This window comes from Rattus norvegicus, chromosome 1 (genome assembly GCF_036323735.1).
Source record: "Rattus norvegicus strain BN/NHsdMcwi chromosome 1, GRCr8, whole genome shotgun sequence".
NCBI classification, from domain to species: Eukaryota; Metazoa; Chordata; class Mammalia; order Rodentia; family Muridae; genus Rattus; species Rattus norvegicus.
The window spans coordinates 254,731,308-254,750,977 of record NC_086019.1 but is presented as its reverse complement, the minus strand read 5'-3'; the positions used below and the strand labels follow the sequence as shown (position 1 = coordinate 254,750,977).

Here is a 19,670-nt window from a genome sequence, read left to right as displayed (position 1 = left end):
TCCCCTTGTTCTCTGGGGCCATGACTCGGAGAGGGTGGGAGAGTAAGCAAAAGGATCTTCTCTTTGCACACAGAGACTGGACATATAAAATTGCAATTCCTGGGTGCTAGTCAGTGATGCCCACCTGTTTTCTGTCTGATACTGCGTTTCAGGTTCCCTTCCTAGGAGACGAACTGAAGGGGTGGAGTTTGAACTTAGTTCTTCCTCAGCCTGTGCTCCTTACTTCAGTGTCAGACTTGTTTTCAAGACTGAGCAAAACTTCTCTTTATTTGGAAGAGAAAACTCTTCATTTTAAGTGAGAGACTCATCAAAGTAAAGCTTACTTATGTTCAGTATAACTTTTTCCTTTAGTTAGAAATGACAATCTCTCTAAGAGGACCTTGAACTATTGATTACTTGGGGCCAGAATGTTAGGAGAACAACTTTCTGTACTAGGTGAATGGGGAGTGTGGGGTAGGGGCTCTAGAGGCCTAGTAAGAGCAGCTGAAAGTTTTATGGAAAGCCCTGGGTCCACTTCTGTTGTGGGGACAGCTTACTTAGTCCTTTCCTTGCCTGGTGGTACATTGGCTGTGTGGGTAGACTTGTTAGGTGGAGTATGTTATGGGCTAAGTGTTTTATTTCTTCTGTTCCAGTTATAAGTTCCGTGGAGCTCTCACTGGACGCAGATGTACAGACCAGCAATCTCCTGATAACCTTCTTAAAGTACAGCTCAATCGTCATGCAGGACACCAAGGGTAAGACACGCCTGGGGAGCTGTGGCAGGCAGCTCGCTGCAAAGAGCGGAGGCTTTGGGGCTTTGACAGCTGAGTCTCTGGGACCTCCTGTGCAGGGACAGACCTGCTTTCTGGGAAACAGTGGTTTCTTACTTCTGGGTGATAACTAGGTGGTTTGGGAAAACCTGAAGTTGGAGGGAAGTGCTTAAAAATAGAAAAGGAAAGCAGTTGATCCCCACAAAATTTACTAAGTCTTCTTAGCAAGGCCTAGTAAGTGGATGCAGGCTCTTCTTTTTTTTTTTTTTTTTTTTTTTTTTATTCTTTTTTTTCGGAGCTGGGGACTGAACCCAGGGCCTTGCGCTTGCTAGGCAAGTGCTCTACCACTGAGCTAAATCCCCAACCCCAGGATGCAGGCTCTTCTGAAGTTGGGTGGGTGGGATTAACGGGTATGGGGAGATCCCTTCTGAGCCTCACCTGCATCACACTGACATTTTGCTGTGTTTGGTTTGCCTTTAAATTCCGAAGGAAATCACAAACAGCACTCTACTTCACATTTAAGTACTGTGGTGTGTATCTTTAAAAATTGAAAATATTTTTCTAGATATTTAAAATGTTATTATACCTAAAAAAATCAACAGTTGCTCTCTAATAGCATATAATATTCAGTCCATATTTAAATTTCTTCGGTTTTCCTCAAGTCTTTCTCTTTTCCTTTTTACAAAGTTGGCAGTCTCATACATTTATATAATGAATTTGAGTAGTTTTCTAGTCAGATTTAAATTTTCTTTGTTTGTATTTGAATTTTGCGTTGGGGACTCATTCTATAGCCCTGTGTGGCCTGTCACTCACTATGTGGATGGGTTTGGCCTTGAAATCATAAAATCTACCTGCCTCTGCCTCCATTGTCATGGGATTAAAGCATGCAGAAGCATGTCGGGTCCTGATCTTTGATCTTTCTCCTCCCACTGAAGGCCTCTTCCCAACAAGTCTCCATGTTGCTTTCTTCTTTTAAAGATTTGTTTAGGGGTTTGTTTAGCTCTGTGAAGAGTGCTTGCCTAGCAAGCTCAAGGCCCTGGGTTCTGTCCCCAGCTCCAAAAAAAAAAGAAAAGAAAAAAAAAAGATTTGTTTATTTATGGATAGGAGTGTTTTGTCTCCATATGTGCACACCAGAAGAGGGCATCAGATCCCATGGGACTATAGTTATAGAAGGTTGTAAGCCACATAAGGGTGCTAGAAATCAGATCCAGGCCCTCTGGAGGAGGCCAGTGCTTTCAGCTGCCGAGTGAGTCATCTCTGCATACCTCCAGTCACCCCATCCCCCATGTACTTCCTGTCTTCCTTTTGTGTATTTGATTTTTTTTTGTTGTTGTTGTTTTTTTTTTGGTTCTTTTTTTGGGAGCTGGGGACCGAACCCAGGGCCTTGCGCTTCCTAGGCAAGCGCTCTACCACTGAGCTAAATCCCCAACCCCCTGTATATTTGATTTTATGTATGATTTTTTTTTGTTTGATATTCTTTGTCTCTCTCTGTCTCTGTCTCTTTCTCTCTGTCTCTCTGTCTCTCTCTCTCTCTTTCTCTCTCTCTCTTTCTCTGTGCCTGCCTTAGGTCATGTTTGTGTACCACACGTTGTGATGTTGTGCAGGAGGAGCCTAAGGAGGTCAGAAGAGAGTGTTGGAGCTCCTAGAATTGAGGTTACAGACAGTTGTGAGCTGTTTGGTAGGTGCTGGACATGGAACCCAGGTGCTCTGTAGCCCCCCTCCCTCTCCCACTCCCACCCCCACCCCCCTAGTTTAATTTCAAATTTCTTGCTCAAGTGTAGACGGGAGGTTATTCTCTAGAGCACCGTCAATCCCAACAGCTGTTCATTGTGAGTAGTTCCAGAGGGAAGGCTGGGGCCTCATTGGGCCTTCCATATCCATGACGAAATGTCGATGTCCCGTCTTGAGTAGGTCTTGTGCTATGGGCACAGCCTTGGTGAGTTCCTGAGTGTGAGTGTATGCCATATCCAGGACGTACCTTTTGCTGCATGTCTGCCTCTCTTCTGACCCTTACATTTCACCATTCCCTCCTCTCTGATGTCTCCTGAGCTTTGGAGTGGGTGACATAGCTGCGCTGTTTAGAGACTCTACCATTACTTATCTTTGACACTTTTGTCAGTTATGGGTTCCTGTAACCATGGTGTCTTCATTAGGGTTTCTATTGCTGTAAAGAGACAGTGTGACCATGGCAACTCTTTTTTTTTTTTTTTTTCCTTTTCTTTTTTTCGGAGCTGGGGACCGAACCCAGGGCCTTGCGCTTGCTAGGCAAGCGCTCTACCACTGAGCTAAATCCCCAACCCCGACCATGGCAACTCTTATAAGAAAAGTATTTAATTAGGGCTGGCTTACAGTTCAGAGATTTAGTCCATATATCGATGTGGCAAGAATCATGGCAACATGTAGGCAGACATAGTGCTAGAAAAGGGCTTCTCATCTGGACCTGCAGGCAGCATTGGGTTGCGGGGGAGACAGACAGACAGATGGACAGACAGAGAGAGACAGACAGAGAGAGACACACACAGAGAGCGAGACATACAGAGAGAGACAGACAGAGAGACAAAGAGAAAGAGAGACAGAGAGAGAATGAGAATAGGTCTGGCTTGATGATCTGAAACCTCAGAGCCCACTCATAGTGACACACTTCCTCCAAGAAGGCCACACCCAATCCTCAATGCCATACCTCCTATTAGAGCTACTCCATGTGTATTTTCATTCTGGTCACACCATACTCTGGACTGTTGTGATAAGAAGCTTCTCTATAAAAGCTAGATTTAGATTTAACACAAGTCTATGGGTGGGTATAAACATGAGTGTTTTTTTCCTTTCCCCCCTCCCCTCCTCTCCCCCTTTCTCTTCCCCTCCCTTCCTTTCTCCTCCTCTCCTCTCCCTCCTCCTTTCCTCTTCTCCTTTTTCCTATCCTCTTCTTTTCTCTTTTCTTTCTGGGTCTCGAGTATTCCAGACTGCCTCAAACTTGTTCTGTCGTAGAGGCCAGCCTTGACCTCTTGATCCTCCTGTCTGTTACAATTGCCGGAGTTATATATGTATACTACCATGCCCAGTGTGTTATTAGCTTATAGTCTATAAGTAACTTCATATTCCTAGATATAAAAGCCAGCTTTATTTATAGAACTGAGAATTATTAAGATTGATTGTTCTGCTGCCTTGCTTTTTTGTGAAAAGACGATATATTGCCCCTGAGGTTGTCTGGAGCTCCCTTCAGCATGGTTTGTACTTGAGAAGTCTGTTCCTTGCCAAGTGAGCAGGTTTCTGTTATGAGGGTTTTCAAGAGTTCTAGAAATGAAAGAAAGAGCAGGTTCAGGGACTCTGGAGAGAAGAAAAAACTGGTAGGCAGAGATCAGGAAGGTGAAAGGTCAGTACGGGAAATGGAGACTAGCTAGAGCTAAAAGGAGCTTGGGTGAGGCGAAGCTGTGCTGTGTTCAGACATTGGGTTTGCTATTGGAGATTTCTGCCTTGAAAACAGACCTTTCCCTCTCGTCTCTTGTGATTTTCTTCCAAGGCAAAGAGCTACACACAGGGGTTAACTACATGCAGATACTCCATGTTACCTGATCCTAACATAACAGTCCACTGGGAGCTGCTGGTGTTGTTGGCCCTTTGAGACCTGGCAGGCAAGGCTAACAAGAAAGACTCCTGTGCCTCTGAGCTTCCTGAGGTTATTGCTTCTTTATGGACATGGCCTGCTTCCTCCTTTCTCCACACAGACTGCAGCAACCACAGAAGAAAGAAATTGCTTGGATATGACCCAGAAAAATGAACTTTTACTTTGCTTGATATTACACAGTGAATTGAGGCTCTTAGAATGTATTTTTAGCTCTTAATAGTTTTATAAGCCTCTGTCCTGGTCACTTCCTGTTCATAAATATAAGCCCAGATTAAAGACTAATTAATTAATAGTCAATATGGGTAGTCACAGGTCTGTAGAATGCAAGCAGTTTAAAAATGGCTAAGGACGAGGTTAGGCATGATGAATAGTTAATTTAAAAAATGGCTGTTTTGTGGCTTTTTTTTTTTTTTTTTCCCGATCTCTCTCTGTCTTAGCTCAAGACCTGCTGTACAAGACCTGGCTACAGGATCGAGCTATCATTGTTACTATTAACATAAGTCTTATACTTTTTTTCCTGTGGTGCTGGGGATGAGATGTATGGCCTTCCCCATAAAACCAGACGCCCTACCGCTAACCACAGCCGGTCACACATCATGATCTTAGGAGAATAGAACCAACATTTTCTTTGTCCCAAACAAGGCGTCTTTTTCTTTTGTTTTTGTCAGACAAAGTTTCTCACCTTATAGATGACTGGTCTGGACCTCACTATGTAGTCCAGGCTGGCCTTGAACTCACAGAGATCCATTTGCCTCTGCCATCCAAGTGCTGGGATTAAAGGTGTTTATTACCATGCCTGGCTCTAAGATACCTTTTAAAAAAATGTATGTATCAGTCAACATCTATAAAATGCTTTCCTTCAGATTTATTTATTCAGTGTGTGTGTGTGTGTGTGTGTGTGTGTGTGTGTGTGTGTGTGTGTGTGTGTGTGTGTGTTGTGTACATGGGTGCCAGAAGAGGTTGCCAGATTCCTTGGAGGTAGAGTTACAGACTGTGTGAGCTGTTTCACATATATCTTGGGTACTGAACTTTGGTCCTCTGAAAATACACTCTTTTTTTTTTTTTTTTAAAGATTTATTTACTATATGTAAATACACTGTAGCTGTCTTCAGACACACCAGAAGAGGGCATCGGATCCCATTACAGATGGTTGTGAGTCACTGTGTGGTTGCTGGGAATTGAACTCAGGACCTCTAGAAGAGCAGTCAATGCTCTTTTTTTTCCCTCCATCTTTATTAAATTGGATATTTCTTATTTACATTTCAATTGTTATTCCCTTTCCCGGTTTCCAGGTCAACATCCCCCTAACCCCTCCTCTTCTATATGGGCCTCCCCTCCCCACCCTCCCCCGATTACCACCCTCCCCCCAACAATCACGTTCACTGGGGGTTCAGTCTTGGCAGGACCCAGGGCTTCCCCTTCCACTGGTGATCTTACTAGGCTATTCATTGCTACCTATGAGGTCAGAGTCCAGGGTCAGTCCATGTATAGTCTTTAGGTAGTGGCTTAGTCCCTGGAAGCTCTGGTTGCTTGGCATTGTTGTTCATATAGGTTCTCAAGCCCCTTCAACTCTTTCAGTCCTTTCTCTGATTCCTTCAACGGGGGTCCCGTTCTCAGTTCAGTGGTTTGCTGCTGGCATTCGCCTATGTATTTGCCGTATTCTGGCTGTGGCAGTTGGTGCTCTTAACCGCTGAGCCATCTCTCCATCCCGTTGCTACCTACTCAGCTTTTAAAAACGTATTTTATTATGTTGTTGAAGTCATCTCCTCAGTCATTCCTTTCTCTTCATTCTCTGGGATTTTATGTTTTTTTTTTTTTTTTTAAGATTTATTTATTTATTATATATGAATACACTGTAGCCGTCCCAGACACACCAGAAGAGGGCACCGGATCTCCCCACAGGTGGTTGTGAGCCACCATGTGGTCGCCGGGACCCGAACTCAGGACCTCCGGAAGAGCAGCCGGCGCTCCCAACCGCCGAGCCATCTCTCCAGCCCGGATTTTATGTTTTTATTCTACTTTTAAGGCTTTTTAAAAATCCTTGGTAGTGGTGTCTTTGGTGTTGTTACCTTAAAGAGAAATATGCTTGATCTTTAAAATAGGTTTAAGGTTGGGGAGTACAGTTCGGTCGTGGAGCTCTTGCCTAGCACATATAGTGCCCCCAGCACTGGAAGAAAAGTCAAGGGCATGGCCATAGGAATGGGTACAAGGCCTACATCCTAGGCAGATATGTTACAAGCTACCAGGATTTAAAAAAAAAAAAATTGTGTCAATTCCTTTGCCTAGGAGGGAAGCAAGATGTCAGTATCATCTGGTTTTGATTCATGTGTGTCTGTGTGTTTTAACTGTCTACAGTTGTATGTGATGGTGTGTGTGTGTGTGTGTGTGTGTGTGTGTGTGTGTGTGTGTGTGTGTGTGAGAGAGAGAGAGAGAGAGAGAGAGAGAGAGAGAGAGAGAGAGAAAGAAAGAAAGGGTGGGAACCATTGTTTTTCATTTATAGGGGTGAGAACCCTGTATGGGAAAGCCAAGTAGTATGATGATTTTGTAAGATCAAGGTGGGCCAGAGAGATGGCTCAGAGGTTAAGAGCACTGACTGCTCTTCCAGAGGTCCTGAGTTCAAATCCTAGCAACCACATGGTAGCTCACAACCATCTGTAATGGGATCCGATGCCCTCTTCTGGTGTGTCTGAAGACAGTGACAGTGTACTCATACACGTTCCTGAGTTCAGATCCAGTACCCATATAAAAAGGTGGCCGTTGTGGCAAAGGACTGGAATCTCAGCACTTGTCAGGCAGAGACAGGCAGATCCCTGGGGCTTGCTAGCCAGTCAAGACTAGCTGGATTGATGAAATCCAGGTCCAGAGATTGTGTAAAAACTTAGGTGGGAAGTGATTGAGGAAAGCTCCTAACTTTGACACTTTGACATTTGATCTTCACACATAGGCACCACGTATCCATACTCATACATATGCACCCCCTCTGTGTGTGTGTGTGTGTGTGTGTGTGTGTGTGTGTGTGTGAGAGAGAGAGAGAGAGAGAGAGAGAGAGATTGATTGATTGAGATTGAGATTCCCTCGGCACCATCCACCTTTTTTTGAGACAGGTTTCTTACCTGCTGAGAGCTCACCAAGTAGGTAGGGCTGCCTAGCTAGTGATCATCAGGGATCCTGTTTCTCTCTTCTCAGAGCTGGGCTACAAGTGTGTATTGCAGGGGTTTTACATAAAACGGAATTGAAATCCACATGCTTGCAAGACATGCAGTTCTGTGACTGAACTGTCTCCCCAGCCCTTCACTCTTGGCTTTGTGGGATGAGAACACACTGTTCCGTTTTATGGTGTGTGCCTCTGTTCTCTCTGGACGTGTGGTTTGGACTATGGACAAAGAAGAGTTTTGTTGTTTTCTTTACAGATGAACACAGGCTTCACAGTGGCAAGCTCTGTCTGATCATCCTCACGTGTATCGCAGAGGTAGGTCTTGCTGTGAGTCCTGGGTGTGAGCTGATGTCTCCCGGATAGAGTGCTCCTTTCTGCCCACCCACTTCTCTTCTGTGACTGGAAGGTTTTTTGTGTTGTCCATCTTCTTCCTCTAGGACGTGAGCTTAGGCACCACTCTGCCCTCCTCCTCTGGCGCACTCTGTGGACTCAGTTAGCATCCATTAGATGGATTCCTAGTGAACCTCGAGGTGCCTGAAATGTAGCTCAGCCGAACAGTGCTTGCCGAGCAGTCATGGAGCCCTGGCCTTGACTCCCGGCACCATATGAAAGCCTGGCATGTCTCTGGAGAAGGAGGCAGGAAGATTAGAATTTTAAGGCTTTCCTTGCTGTAATAGTGAGTTTGTGGTACCTGGGAATACGTGAGATTCCATTTAAAATAAAGCCCAACTGGCACAGTAACTGTGGTGGTTGAGAACAGGATGGTATTCCATCTACCATCTTTTTTAAGAGAGAGGTCTGTTATAGTCCAGGCTGCCACAAGCTTCCTATGTGGTTTTGGATGGCCTTGAACTTCTGACCTTTTGTCTCTACCCCCCTGTGCGTTAGACTTACAGGTACACAGCATACCACCACACATGGTTTTATGTGGTGGTGGGACTGCATTATGCTTGCTGCACAAGACTACGCCAGCTGAGCTACAACCCCATCTGTGTTCTGGCATTTAACAGTTCTAACCAAAAGGTTTAAAATGTTCTAAAAACCAGTCATTTCCCTTTGGAGCTGCCCGTGTTGTATCTTGTATTTAGTGAATTAAAAAAGAGCTGAGGTATCTTGGGGATAGAGGAGTAGAAGAGAAACAGGAATTCTCCTGTTGTATTTTGGTGGTGAGTAGGACCCGAAGGAGGAAGTCATGCGGATGAATTACATTTCTGTAACCAAATTCCAAATAAGCAGCAGTTTACGTGTGGGGACATGGTTCCCCTGGTAAAGGCACTTGCTACCAAGTCTGATGGCCTGAGTTTGATCCTGGCATCCAGATGATGGAAGGAGAGAACTGACTGGTTCTTGCAAGCTGTTCTGTGACCTCCACATGTGCACCTGTGCACTTATTCACACACAGTAGTGTCATTTTTTAACAAAGGGGCTTCAGTTTTCTTTACGCGGTTTAAGTGGTACAGTCTGTTGCTGAGGGAAGACACGGCTGTGGGCCACGACTCTGGAGCCTGAGGCATCTTGTTCACAGTGTAGCTGCTGTCCTCAGAAGCAGAGCTGATTGCTGGTGTCTATCAGTTAGATGCAGTGAGAATGTTGGTTTCTTTAAAAACACAGAGATATTATAAGCATATGTTTTTATTTTAATTTCAGGTGTGGGATTTGGGGTACCTCAAATTGTCCACAGCAGCTGACTATGATTTGCCTCATGCGGTAGCAGGGGCATGATAGCGACAGCTGCAGATAGTTTCTGCACGTGTGTGACGTTTGAATTCTGGGGCCTCTGCTAGGGCCCCATGAGGCCTGTGGGTTGTTGGTCGGTGCTTGCTCTTGGTTGTGGTTTGTTAAATAGTTCGTAAAGAAGAAACAATGAGAAGAAATTAGATATCCTGACATCGAAGACCAAATTTGCCCCAAGGACACCCCTAATCATCAGGAAGTCTAAGAATAATGACATCCCCTTTCCCTCTGTCCTTTTTTCTCTCCTGTCTAGTGTTAGGGGGTTGAAAGGGTGGAAGAAAAAAAGGACCCACAAAGTAGCCAAAAGTCTGTCCACATTTAGGCATTCTTCCTTTTCTCTTTTTCTTCATTTTGAGTCCTTAGCCCATAGAGACACAATTAGGATGGATCTTTAATTCCTTAATTTAATCTCTCGGAAGACACCCTCTTAGATATACATGGAGGATGCCTTAGCAGTGATTTGAAAACTATTCAGATCATCCGTAAAGCTTACCTATGGCAACTGCTGCTTCCCTGTGAGAAGGCTGGGCCAACTAGACTCACATTTGTTGTCGGTGGTGACCCCCAGCCCCACCCAGCCTGATGGAGCTTGAGCAACATTTAGAGCCTCAGCCTCTGCTTTCAGAACTCCCTGTCCTTGTCTTTGGTTTTTTTGAGACAATAGTCAAGGTAATCCACAGGGTGTAGCGGTCTCCCACTGGCTTCCTTTCTGTGTTCTCTTGGGAAGATGAGCTCTTTTCACAAGGCCAGGGGAGGCCAGGTCTGGACGAACTGCTTATTAACAGTGGGCCTTGTGTAATTGCTTTTCAAAAATCTTTTAAAGAAAATCTTTGAAGGAGTTGTTTTCACAAATGGTAACAGTTTTGGTAACGGGCGTCTGTAGGCATGTCAGATCTCAGGACGGTGTTGGGAAAGGGACAGTGGATGCTTATTTCCAATCCACTGTGGTGAGATTTGATTTTTCCATCAGTCTTTAAAAGCCAGGGAGAGATGGGGTCTTGCCTGCTTCTGCGCTGCCAGCATAGCAGTTGTTTCCTGTTGTGCTGAGCTCGTTCCCAGCAGAGCGCAGGCCTGCCTTATTCCAAAGCCTCATGTGGCTCTTGCACATGCATGGTCTTGCCCCTGTGAGAGCCTCCAAGCTGTCACAAGCTGTCACAAACACAGCTGACTCCTTGCGCAGATGGAAAGGAAGAGAGAATAGGAAGTCAGATTCCTCTCAGCATTTGTCTCAAATCCCTGGATTTTAATCTTTATTGTATTTAATTTTCTCAGAGATCTTTGACCAGCTAAAGGCATGCTGGGAAACTATACTCATTTTCATGGCTTAGGCGAGGGGTTGAGAGAAAGGCTCTAGACTTACACTTCAGCTCTCCAGCTGATCCTGAAAGTGGATCTTAAAGGTCCAAGAGTTTGGTCTGAGGTTATATTTCAGTTGGCCAAGCACTTGGTTCAGTCTATCACTGCAGGAACTATGCCTGTACTCCCAGCAGTCAGAGGTGGAGGTGAGGCAGGAGGGGCAGAAGTTCAAGGCTGTTCTTAGCTTCATAGGGAGTTGGAGGCCAGCCTAGGCTGGAGGGGACCTTGTTTTAGAGCTTGGGGAAGGAGGGAGGGAGGATTTGTAGGATGTCACAGCCTGCTCGCCTGCCTGCCTTTCTTCCTGCCTTTCAGCTGGTTGGTGCTGGGTACCTTAATCCCAGCACTCAGGAGGCAGAGGCAGGTGGATTTCTGTGAATTTGAGGCCAATCTGGTCTATGCAGTGAGTTCCAGGACCTCCAGGGCTACACAGTGAAACCCTGTCTCAAAAAACCAAAACCAAACCAAACCAAGCCAAACCAACCAAAACAAAACAAATCAAACCAAACCAAAAACCAAACCAAAACAAAAAACCAAAACCCACCCTCATTAAATTTTCCTATCTTCCTTTGTCGCTCCCTCCCCACCTCCATCCCGTCTTTCTTCTGTCTTTTAAAGTGTGCTTGCTTATTTATGAGTGGATGCGCGTGCACTTGTGTCTTGGCTTACACACGGAGGTCGGAGGGCAGCTTCGGGTTGCAGCGCAGTGGGTTGCAGGAGCAAACTCAATCCGTTCGTCAACATGGTGGAGTCGTCTACCCACTGAGCGAGCATCTCACCGCCCCTCTCATCCTGTCTTTCTCGGTCTTTCTGTTTTTATTTTTATTGTGTTTTTGTCTTTCCTCAGGGTCTCATATAGCCTCCATTAGGATTAAATTGACTGTATAGCAGGATGACCTCAAATTCCCGGTCCTCCTGTCTCCTAAATGCTGAAGACTGGGCCTGTGCCACCATGCCCAGTTGAGTTTCTTAAATGTAGTTACCACGTCTTGCCTTTTCTGTTTTTGTCAGGATCAGTATGCCAACGCCTTTTTACACGATGACAACATGAACTTCCGGGTAAACCTACACAGAATGGTAGGTGCGACTTTACATTTACTTCTCGTGTGTTGGATGAGTTAGGATGCTTCTTTCAGAACAAATGTCGCTGGATAATTGTGCTTAAAGGGCTCAGGGCACGATTGCTTTCCAACAGACCTGTCTGCCCTTTAGGGTGCTTTTGTTTGTCATGGAGATGTGTTTTGCTCTCCTGGGGACAGAAAGATCTACAGCCAGATGGCGATTATCATAATACTGGGCAGTAGAGGGACATGGATTCCCAAAAGGTCTCATGTCAGTGTGGCACGGTGTGAGCATGGAGGTCAGAGCACAGCCCGCAGGAGTGGCCTTAGTCCTCTCCCTGTATCACACGGGTCCCAGAACTCAGGCTTGTCAACAAGTGCCTTAAACTGCCAAGCCATCTTTTTAAGCCCTGTCTCTCCAGACACTGAGTTCTCTGTAGCCAAAGCTGGCCTTCAACTTCTGAGTCTCTTGCTTCTGACTTCTTATGCTAGAAGTACAGGTGTCCATCCATTGTGCCCAGCCATGTAGCATGGCTTTTATTCTATAAGACTATGGTCTGCTTCGATTCATTCACCCGAGAGGCGGAGTGTGGAGAAATCAGAATAGGGAAGATGAAGCTCAGACTGGAGTGTGTTGAAACATGTTACAACATGGTTTAGATTTGAAACTTAGCTCTCCTCCCTACCCCCCGCCCCAATGCTACAGTTGCTGACGTAAGCTACCACCATCCCTTCCTTCTCTTTTTATTTATTTTTTACTTTTTAAATTTATTTTTTTTTAATTTTATGTGTATGGGTGTTTTGCTTATATGTATGTCTCTGTACCACTTAAGTGCCTGGTGCCTGAGGAAGCCAGAAAAAGCATTTCAGATCCCTAGGAACTGGAGTTACAGACAGTTGTGAGCTGTCATGTGGGTGCTCCTAATTAAACCCAGGTCATCTGGAAGAGCAGCCAGTGCTGAGCCATCTTTCTAGGCCCTGTCCTCTTTTATGTGTCTGAGCAGGTACATATGGTATAGTCAGAGCCTTCGGTGTTGCTCCCAGCGCACTGTCCACTTCTTTTTGAGACAGGGCTCTGGTCTGGAGCTGGCCAGAGACTCCTAGAAATCTGCCTGACTCTACCAACCCAGCATTGGGATTACACACGAGTGGCTTTCTGTGGCTTCTGGATGCCTTGTGCTTGGCTTTACCAACTGAAGCATTTCTCCAGCACCTCCTCTTTTTCTTACTTATTTTTATTATTATAGAAAAGTACCATTGTACCTTGTTTGCTGTTAACAATGCCATAAATGAAAGTAATAACAGTTGTCCTGTTGTAGTGTTTCCTTTGGGACGTGCTGTAATTTGTGTTTTTGTCACACACCTTTCATTGATAACTCAGAAGCATTTTCCTGTGCCTGTCCTGCTTGCTCCCTCCTGCACCCCACTAGAAAGAGAAAGACAAGGTGGATGCCTTGGAGTAAATCTCTGTAGTGGTCATTTTATTTGCATGAGAAACATAAGTCATTGGATTTCAGTTCAAGTGTCTGCTAATTCCCTCTTTTCTGCATGTGCATTTTTAAAGCCTATGAGACACAGGAAGAAGGCTGCTGACAAGAATCTTCCCTGCCGTCCCCTGGTGTGCGCAGTCCTGGGTGAGTGAGCAGTCAGAACGGCATGTTTCTGAAGCACTGGTGATTTTCATGGTGAAGGTTTTGGTTGTCATGCCTTTTCCTCAGCATATTTACAGAAGAAGCTCTGTTTCTTGTGTTCTGTAAATCACCTCAATGACTAGAGTGCTCAGTAAAAGGTGCTGCTGCTCAAAAACAAAACAACCAACCAACAAACCCAAACAACTTCCCTGGGACAGGACAAAAATGAGTATGTGTTACTCTTCACCAAGATTTCAAATTCTTACTTCTCTTTCGTGGTCTGCAGTGATGTGTTTAAAGGTCAGAAACTTTACAATTTGAGATTCAAACATGGAAAACTTCCCTGAGTAAGTTGAGATGGGGCTGACAGAGCTGGTAGGTAGGGTCTTGTATCATCCTCTTTGTTCAGAAATCTGCATTGGTGCACTTTTTTTTCTTCTTTTTTCTCTGTAGCTTTGGCTGCTCTGGAACTTGCCCTGTAGACTAGGCTGGGCTCAAATTCTTAGAGATCCCCCTGCCTCTGTCTTTCAAGCACTGGGACTAAAGGTGTGCGCTATCACCCCTGACTGTTAGAGAAGCTCCTGATCTCACTTGCACCTCAGTTCCTGGATCTGCCTGATCTTAGAAACTATGTGTATATATACATATATACATATATACATGTGTGTGTATATACATATACATATACATATACATATACATATACATATACATATACATATACATATATATATATATATATATATATATATATAGAGAGAGAGAGAGAGAGAGAGAGAGAAAGAGAGAGAGAGAGAAAAGAGAGCAAGCGCCTCTATTGGCCCAGAGCTTCACAGCCGATTTCAATGAGCTTCTGTCAATCAGCAGGATAGTGAACTGGGACAGACTGACAGACAGCTTTAGAGCTGAGCCTCTGCCTGTGTGAATGGGTTCCAAGTACTTTCATCTCTGCTTGCTTCATTTCTCTAGTCTCAGATCCCCTGTAGGCATTTGTATTTGTGTTATGTGTGGAATGAGATATGTGTACAATGAAATTTCCCTTGTATCCACATTTTCTTAAAATGATTTGTTTTATTTCATGTGCTTTGGTGTTTTGCCTGCATGTATGTCTGGGCAAGGTTGGCAGATCCTCTGGAACTAGACTTCTAGACAGTTACCAGCTGCCATGTGGGTGCTGGGAATTGAACTGGGGTTCTCAGTTCTCAGAGCCACCTCTCCAGCCCCTCCCTTGACTCTAAATGTGTTGGCAGGTCTTTCTAGGCATAGGAGAGTAAGATCTTTATCTTGTTAACCTAGAAGACAGTGAACGATTTTACTGAAATGTAATAGTGACCGAAGCTTTTTGCTTGTTAATTTCCAAGTGGCAAGTGTTTAAAAAGTGGCATAGAAAATAAGTTCTTACAGATAGATGTCAGCAGGGGATGTCACTCAGTGTGAGCAGAAGGCACACAGTTTTGAGGAGCTTTTTTCCCCAAACTCAAAGGTAAGGAGTGAATTTGATTGTGTTTGATAAAAATTTTCTCCTTTCTCTTTTTAGACCTGATGGTGGAGTTCATTGTAACGCACATGATGAAGGAATTCCCTATGGATCTCTATGTGTAAGCTCCATGGCTCATTTTATATGTGCAGATTTATTTTAAAGAATCAAGTGATAGAAAATGTTTGCTCTGTGTTTACTTCAAGAAAAACTCACTGGGAGGAGAGGTGGTTCAGTGGTTAGGAGTGCATACTGCCTGTGCAGGGGACCAGAGTTCAGTGTCCAGCACCATGGCATGCGGGTCACAATAGCCTGTAAGTCTAGTTCCAAGGTGACTGACACCTCTAGCCTTTGTGGGAACCCACACTCATGTGCATATACCTACATAAAACAAATCTTTAGGAAAGAAAACCAAGATTCTTTTAAAAAGGAAGGAAACATTTGTGTGTGAAGAAATGCCAAGAAATGTTGTGTTTGTTGTTTTGTTTTGGAAGGGAGAAAGTATAAGCCAGAGTTTGGGTTTTACGTATCTCTTCTATCTCACTTTTAAGCTTACTGCATGGAGGTCTAGGTAGATAGATGCCTGGAAGCAGATCAGGAGGCTCTTGCGCTCTAAAGATGTATAAAGCCGGCATTCATTCGCTCTCTGTGCTAGTATCAAGCAGTCACTAATGTTTAGAGAGTAGGTAGAGGTCAGCAGAGACCTTTGCTCTGTTCTTTGTCTATACTGTCTTGATATCCCACACCCTTGTCAGGTAGGTTTATGTCGCCAATGGCCATGCTAAACTCCTAAGGAGATGTGATTGTCCATAGCAGTTGTTTCCATGACGCGTGAGAGGCCACTGAAGTTTTCTTGGGGTTCAGGTAGGCCACTTAACTGTATATTTTTCTTTCTTCAGAAGCAGCTCAGGAGGGGCGGATTGGTACAGGCCTGCGATCCTAGCACTTGGGATGGGGGCAGGATAAGTTCATGGCCATTCTTAGGTACACGGTGATTTTGAGGCAAAGCTGAGTTATTGGAAACCTTGTACACACACACACACACACACACACACACACACACACACACACACACACACAAACACACACACACCCCTCAGTTAAGTCTGACAATGGAATTGATGCCTTCCTGTTTCCGTCTGAGAGCGTCATTGGTGTGCTAACTTGGCACACTATCCCAGTGTCAGGGATGTGGGTGTGCCCAGGGCTTCACAGAGCAGACCACCAGATTTCAGATTGCTTACAGGCTGAATGTTATGGTTTCCTGGGTCTAGTGTAATAATAGTGAACTTTACTTTTGGATTAGTAAGTTAGTTTGCCATACTTTTTGGGTTTAGATGTCTGATGCTTGATTTTAACTCAAAGGCAATGAAACTACTTTTTATAAAACTTAGCAGATGAATTTCAGCTTATTTTAGATGGAGTCTGTGAACACCAACCAGTACCTTAGGGATTAAATATATTTTTAGTATAGACTTTCTGACTTTTTCTTCTTTTCATTTCTCCTTTATTGTTTTTAAATTTTTTCCTTCCTTCCTTCCTTAAGACAGGGTCTTGCTATGTAGAGCTGGCTGTCCTTGAGCTCACTCTGTAGACGAGGCTGGCTTTGAACTCACAGAGATCCGCCTGCCTCTGCCTCTCAAGTGCTGGGATTAAAGGCCTGCACCACCACTGCCAACTCTGTTTATTATTACTTTTTATGTGCATGATTTCCTACCAGGTAGGCCCCTGGGATTGAACTCAGTTGTCAGGCTTGGTGGCAAATGTCTTTCTCCTCTGAACCATCTTTCCAACCCCCTACCATATATTTTTTAAAAATTGTTATTAATTTGTGCTGTTGTTTGAGTCAGAGTCTTGCTATTTAGCTCAAGTTAACCTAGAACTTGCTATGTAAACCAGGCTACCTTCTTCTTTTTTTTTTTTTTAATTCATTTATTATATATAAATACACTGTAGCTGTCTTCAGATACTCCAGAAGAGGGCATCGGATCTCTTTACAGATGGTTGTGAGCCACCATGTGGTTGCTGGGAATTGAACTCATGACCTCTGGAAGAGCAGTTGGGTGCTCTTAACCGCTGAGCCATCTCTCCAGCCCTCCAGGCTACCTTCTAACTGGTGATCCTTCTGCTTCAGCCTTAAGTACTAGGATTACAGGCGTGGATCACAATCCCGGGTATATTCTAATTTAAAATATCCGCTTTATAGGATAGGGGGCTTATGTCCAGGAAACCGGGAAAGGGAATAACATTTGAAATGTAAATTTAAAAATCCAATTAAAAATATTCAATAAAAAAATCTAAAACAAAACAAAACAAAACAAAAACAAGCTAGGCATGATGGTGCATTATTCCAGTCCCCCACCTCGGTTTGTTTTTAAAATGGGTTCCAAGCTAGGATGGTCTTGAATCCTCTATGTAGATAAGAATGGCTTTTACTTTTTTTTTCTGTTTCTATCTCCCAAGTGCTGTGATTACAGGCGTGCTCCATCCTGCTAGCCCAAAACACGTGTTTTGTTTTTGTTTTTGTTTTGTGTTGCCCAGGCTGTCCTGAAACTCCCTCCATAGACCAGGCTAACCTCAAACTCAGTGATGTATCTGTCTCTCTGCCTCCTGAGTGCTAGGATTAAAGGTGCAGTTGCCTTCCTCTATACAAAAGAGAAACAAGCCGAGAAAGAAATTAGGGAAACGACACCCTTCATAATAGACCCAAATAATATAAAGTACCTTGGTGTGACTTTAACAAAGCAAGTAAAAGATCTGTACAATAAGAACTTCAAGACACTGAAGAAGGAAATTGAAGAAGACCTCAGAAGATGGAAAGATCTCCCATGCTCATGGGTTGGCAGGATTAGTATAGTAAAAATGGCCATTTTACCAAAAGCAATCTACAGATTCAATGCAATCCCCATCAAAATACCAATCCAATTCTTCAAAGAGTTAGACAGAACAATTTGCAAATTCATCTGGAATAACAAAAAACCCAGGATAGCTAAAGCTTTCCTCAACGATAAAAGGACTTCAGGGGGAATCACTATCCCTGAACTCAAGCAGTATTACAGAGCAATAGTGATAAAAACTGCATGGTATTGGTACAGAGACAGGCAGATAGACCAATGGAATAGAATTGAAGACCCAGAAATGAACCCACACACCTACGGTCACTTGATTTTTGACAAAGGAGCCAAAACCATCAAATGGAAAAAAGATAGCATTTTCAGCAAATGGTGCTGGTTCAACCGGAGGTCAACATGTAGAAGAATGCAGATCGATCCATGCTTATCACCAGGTACAAAGCTAAAGTCCAAGTGGATCAAGGACCTCCACATCAAACCAGATACACTCAAACTAATAGAAGAAAAACTAGGGAAGCATCTGGAACACATGGGCACTGGAAAAAATTTCCTAAACAAAACACCAATGGCTTACGAAGATCAAGGATCGACAAATGGGATCTTATAAAACTGCAAAGCTTCTGTAAGGCAAAGGACACTGTGGTTAGGACAAAACGGCAACCAACAGATTGGAAAAAGATCTTTACCAATCCTACAACAGATAGAGGCCTTATATCCAAAATATACAAAGAACTCAAGAAGTTAGACCGCAGGGAAACAAATAACCCTATTAAAAAATGGGGTTCAGAGCTAAACAAAGAATTCACAGCTGAGGAATGCCGAATGGCTGAGAAACACCTAAAGAAATGTTCAACATCTTTAGTCATAAGGGAAATGCAAATCAAAACAACCCTGAGATTTCATCTCACACCAGTGAGAATGACTAAGATCAAAAACTCAGGGGACAACAGATGCTGGCGAGGATGTGGAGAAAGAGGAACACTCCTCCATTGTTGGTGGGATTGCATACTGGTCCAACCATTCTGGAAATCAGTCTGGAGGATCCTCAGAAAATTGGACATTGAACTGCCTGAGGATCCAGCTATACCTCTCTTGGGCATATACCCAAAAGATGCCCCAACATATAAAAAAGACACGTGCTCCACTATGTTCATTGCAGCCTTATTTATAATAGCCAGAAGCTGGAAAGAACCCAGATGCCCTTCAACAGAGGAATGGATACAGAAAATGTGGTACATCTACACAATGGAATATTACTCAGCTATCAAAACAATGACTTTATGAAATTCATAGGCAAATGGAGGGAACTGGAAAATATCATCCTGAGTGAGCTAACCCAATCACAGAAAGACATACATGGTATGCACTCATTGATAAGTGGCTATTAGCCCAAATGCTTGAACTACCCTAGATGCCTAGAACAAATGAAACTCAAGACGGATGATCAAAATGTGAATGCTTCACTCCTTCTTTAAAAGGGGAACAAGAATACCCTTGGCAGGGAAGAGAGAGGCAAAGATTAAAACAGAGACTGAAGGAACACCCATTCAGAGCCTGCCCCACATGTGGCCCATACATATACAGCCACCCAATTAGACAAGATGGATGAAGCAAAGAAGTGCAGACCGACAGGAGCTGGATGTAGATCGCTCCTGAGAGACACAGCCAGAATACAGCAAATACAGAGGCGAATGCCAGCAGCAAACCACTGAACTGAGAATAGGACCCCCGTTGAAGGAATCAGAGAAAGAACTGGAAGAGCTTGAAGGGGCTCGAGACCCCATATGTACAACAATGCCAAGCAACCAGAGCTTCCAGGGACTAAGCCACTACCTAAAGACTATACATGGACTGACCCTGGACTCTGACCTCATAGGTAGCAATGAATATCCTAGTAAGAGCACCAGTGGAAGGGGAAGCCCTGGGTCCTGCTAAGACTGAACCCCCAGTGAACTAGACTGGTGGGGGGAGGGCGGCAATGGGGGGAGGGTTGGGAGGGGAACACCCATAAGGAAGGGGAGGGGGGAGGGGGATGTT

The 19,670-nt window shown here is 44.2% G+C and overlaps 1 protein-coding gene across 5 annotated transcripts in view; it reads left to right on the top strand.

The window, feature by feature from the left end:
* The window catches only part of Armh3 (armadillo-like helical domain containing 3), a 182,400-nt gene that overhangs the window by 46,696 nt on the left and 116,034 nt on the right, over positions 1–19,670 (top strand). For all 5 annotated transcript variants that reach the window (XM_039101424.2, XM_017590384.3, NM_001402549.1 and 2 more), the window contains 5 exons: positions 633–734; positions 7,782–7,840; positions 11,624–11,689; positions 13,238–13,307; positions 14,842–14,902. In XM_039101424.2, the coding sequence (XP_038957352.1) occupies positions 633–734; positions 7,782–7,840; positions 11,624–11,689; positions 13,238–13,307; positions 14,842–14,902 (358 nt within the window). The remainder of the gene's footprint in view (positions 1–632; positions 735–7,781; positions 7,841–11,623; positions 11,690–13,237; positions 13,308–14,841; positions 14,903–19,670) is intronic.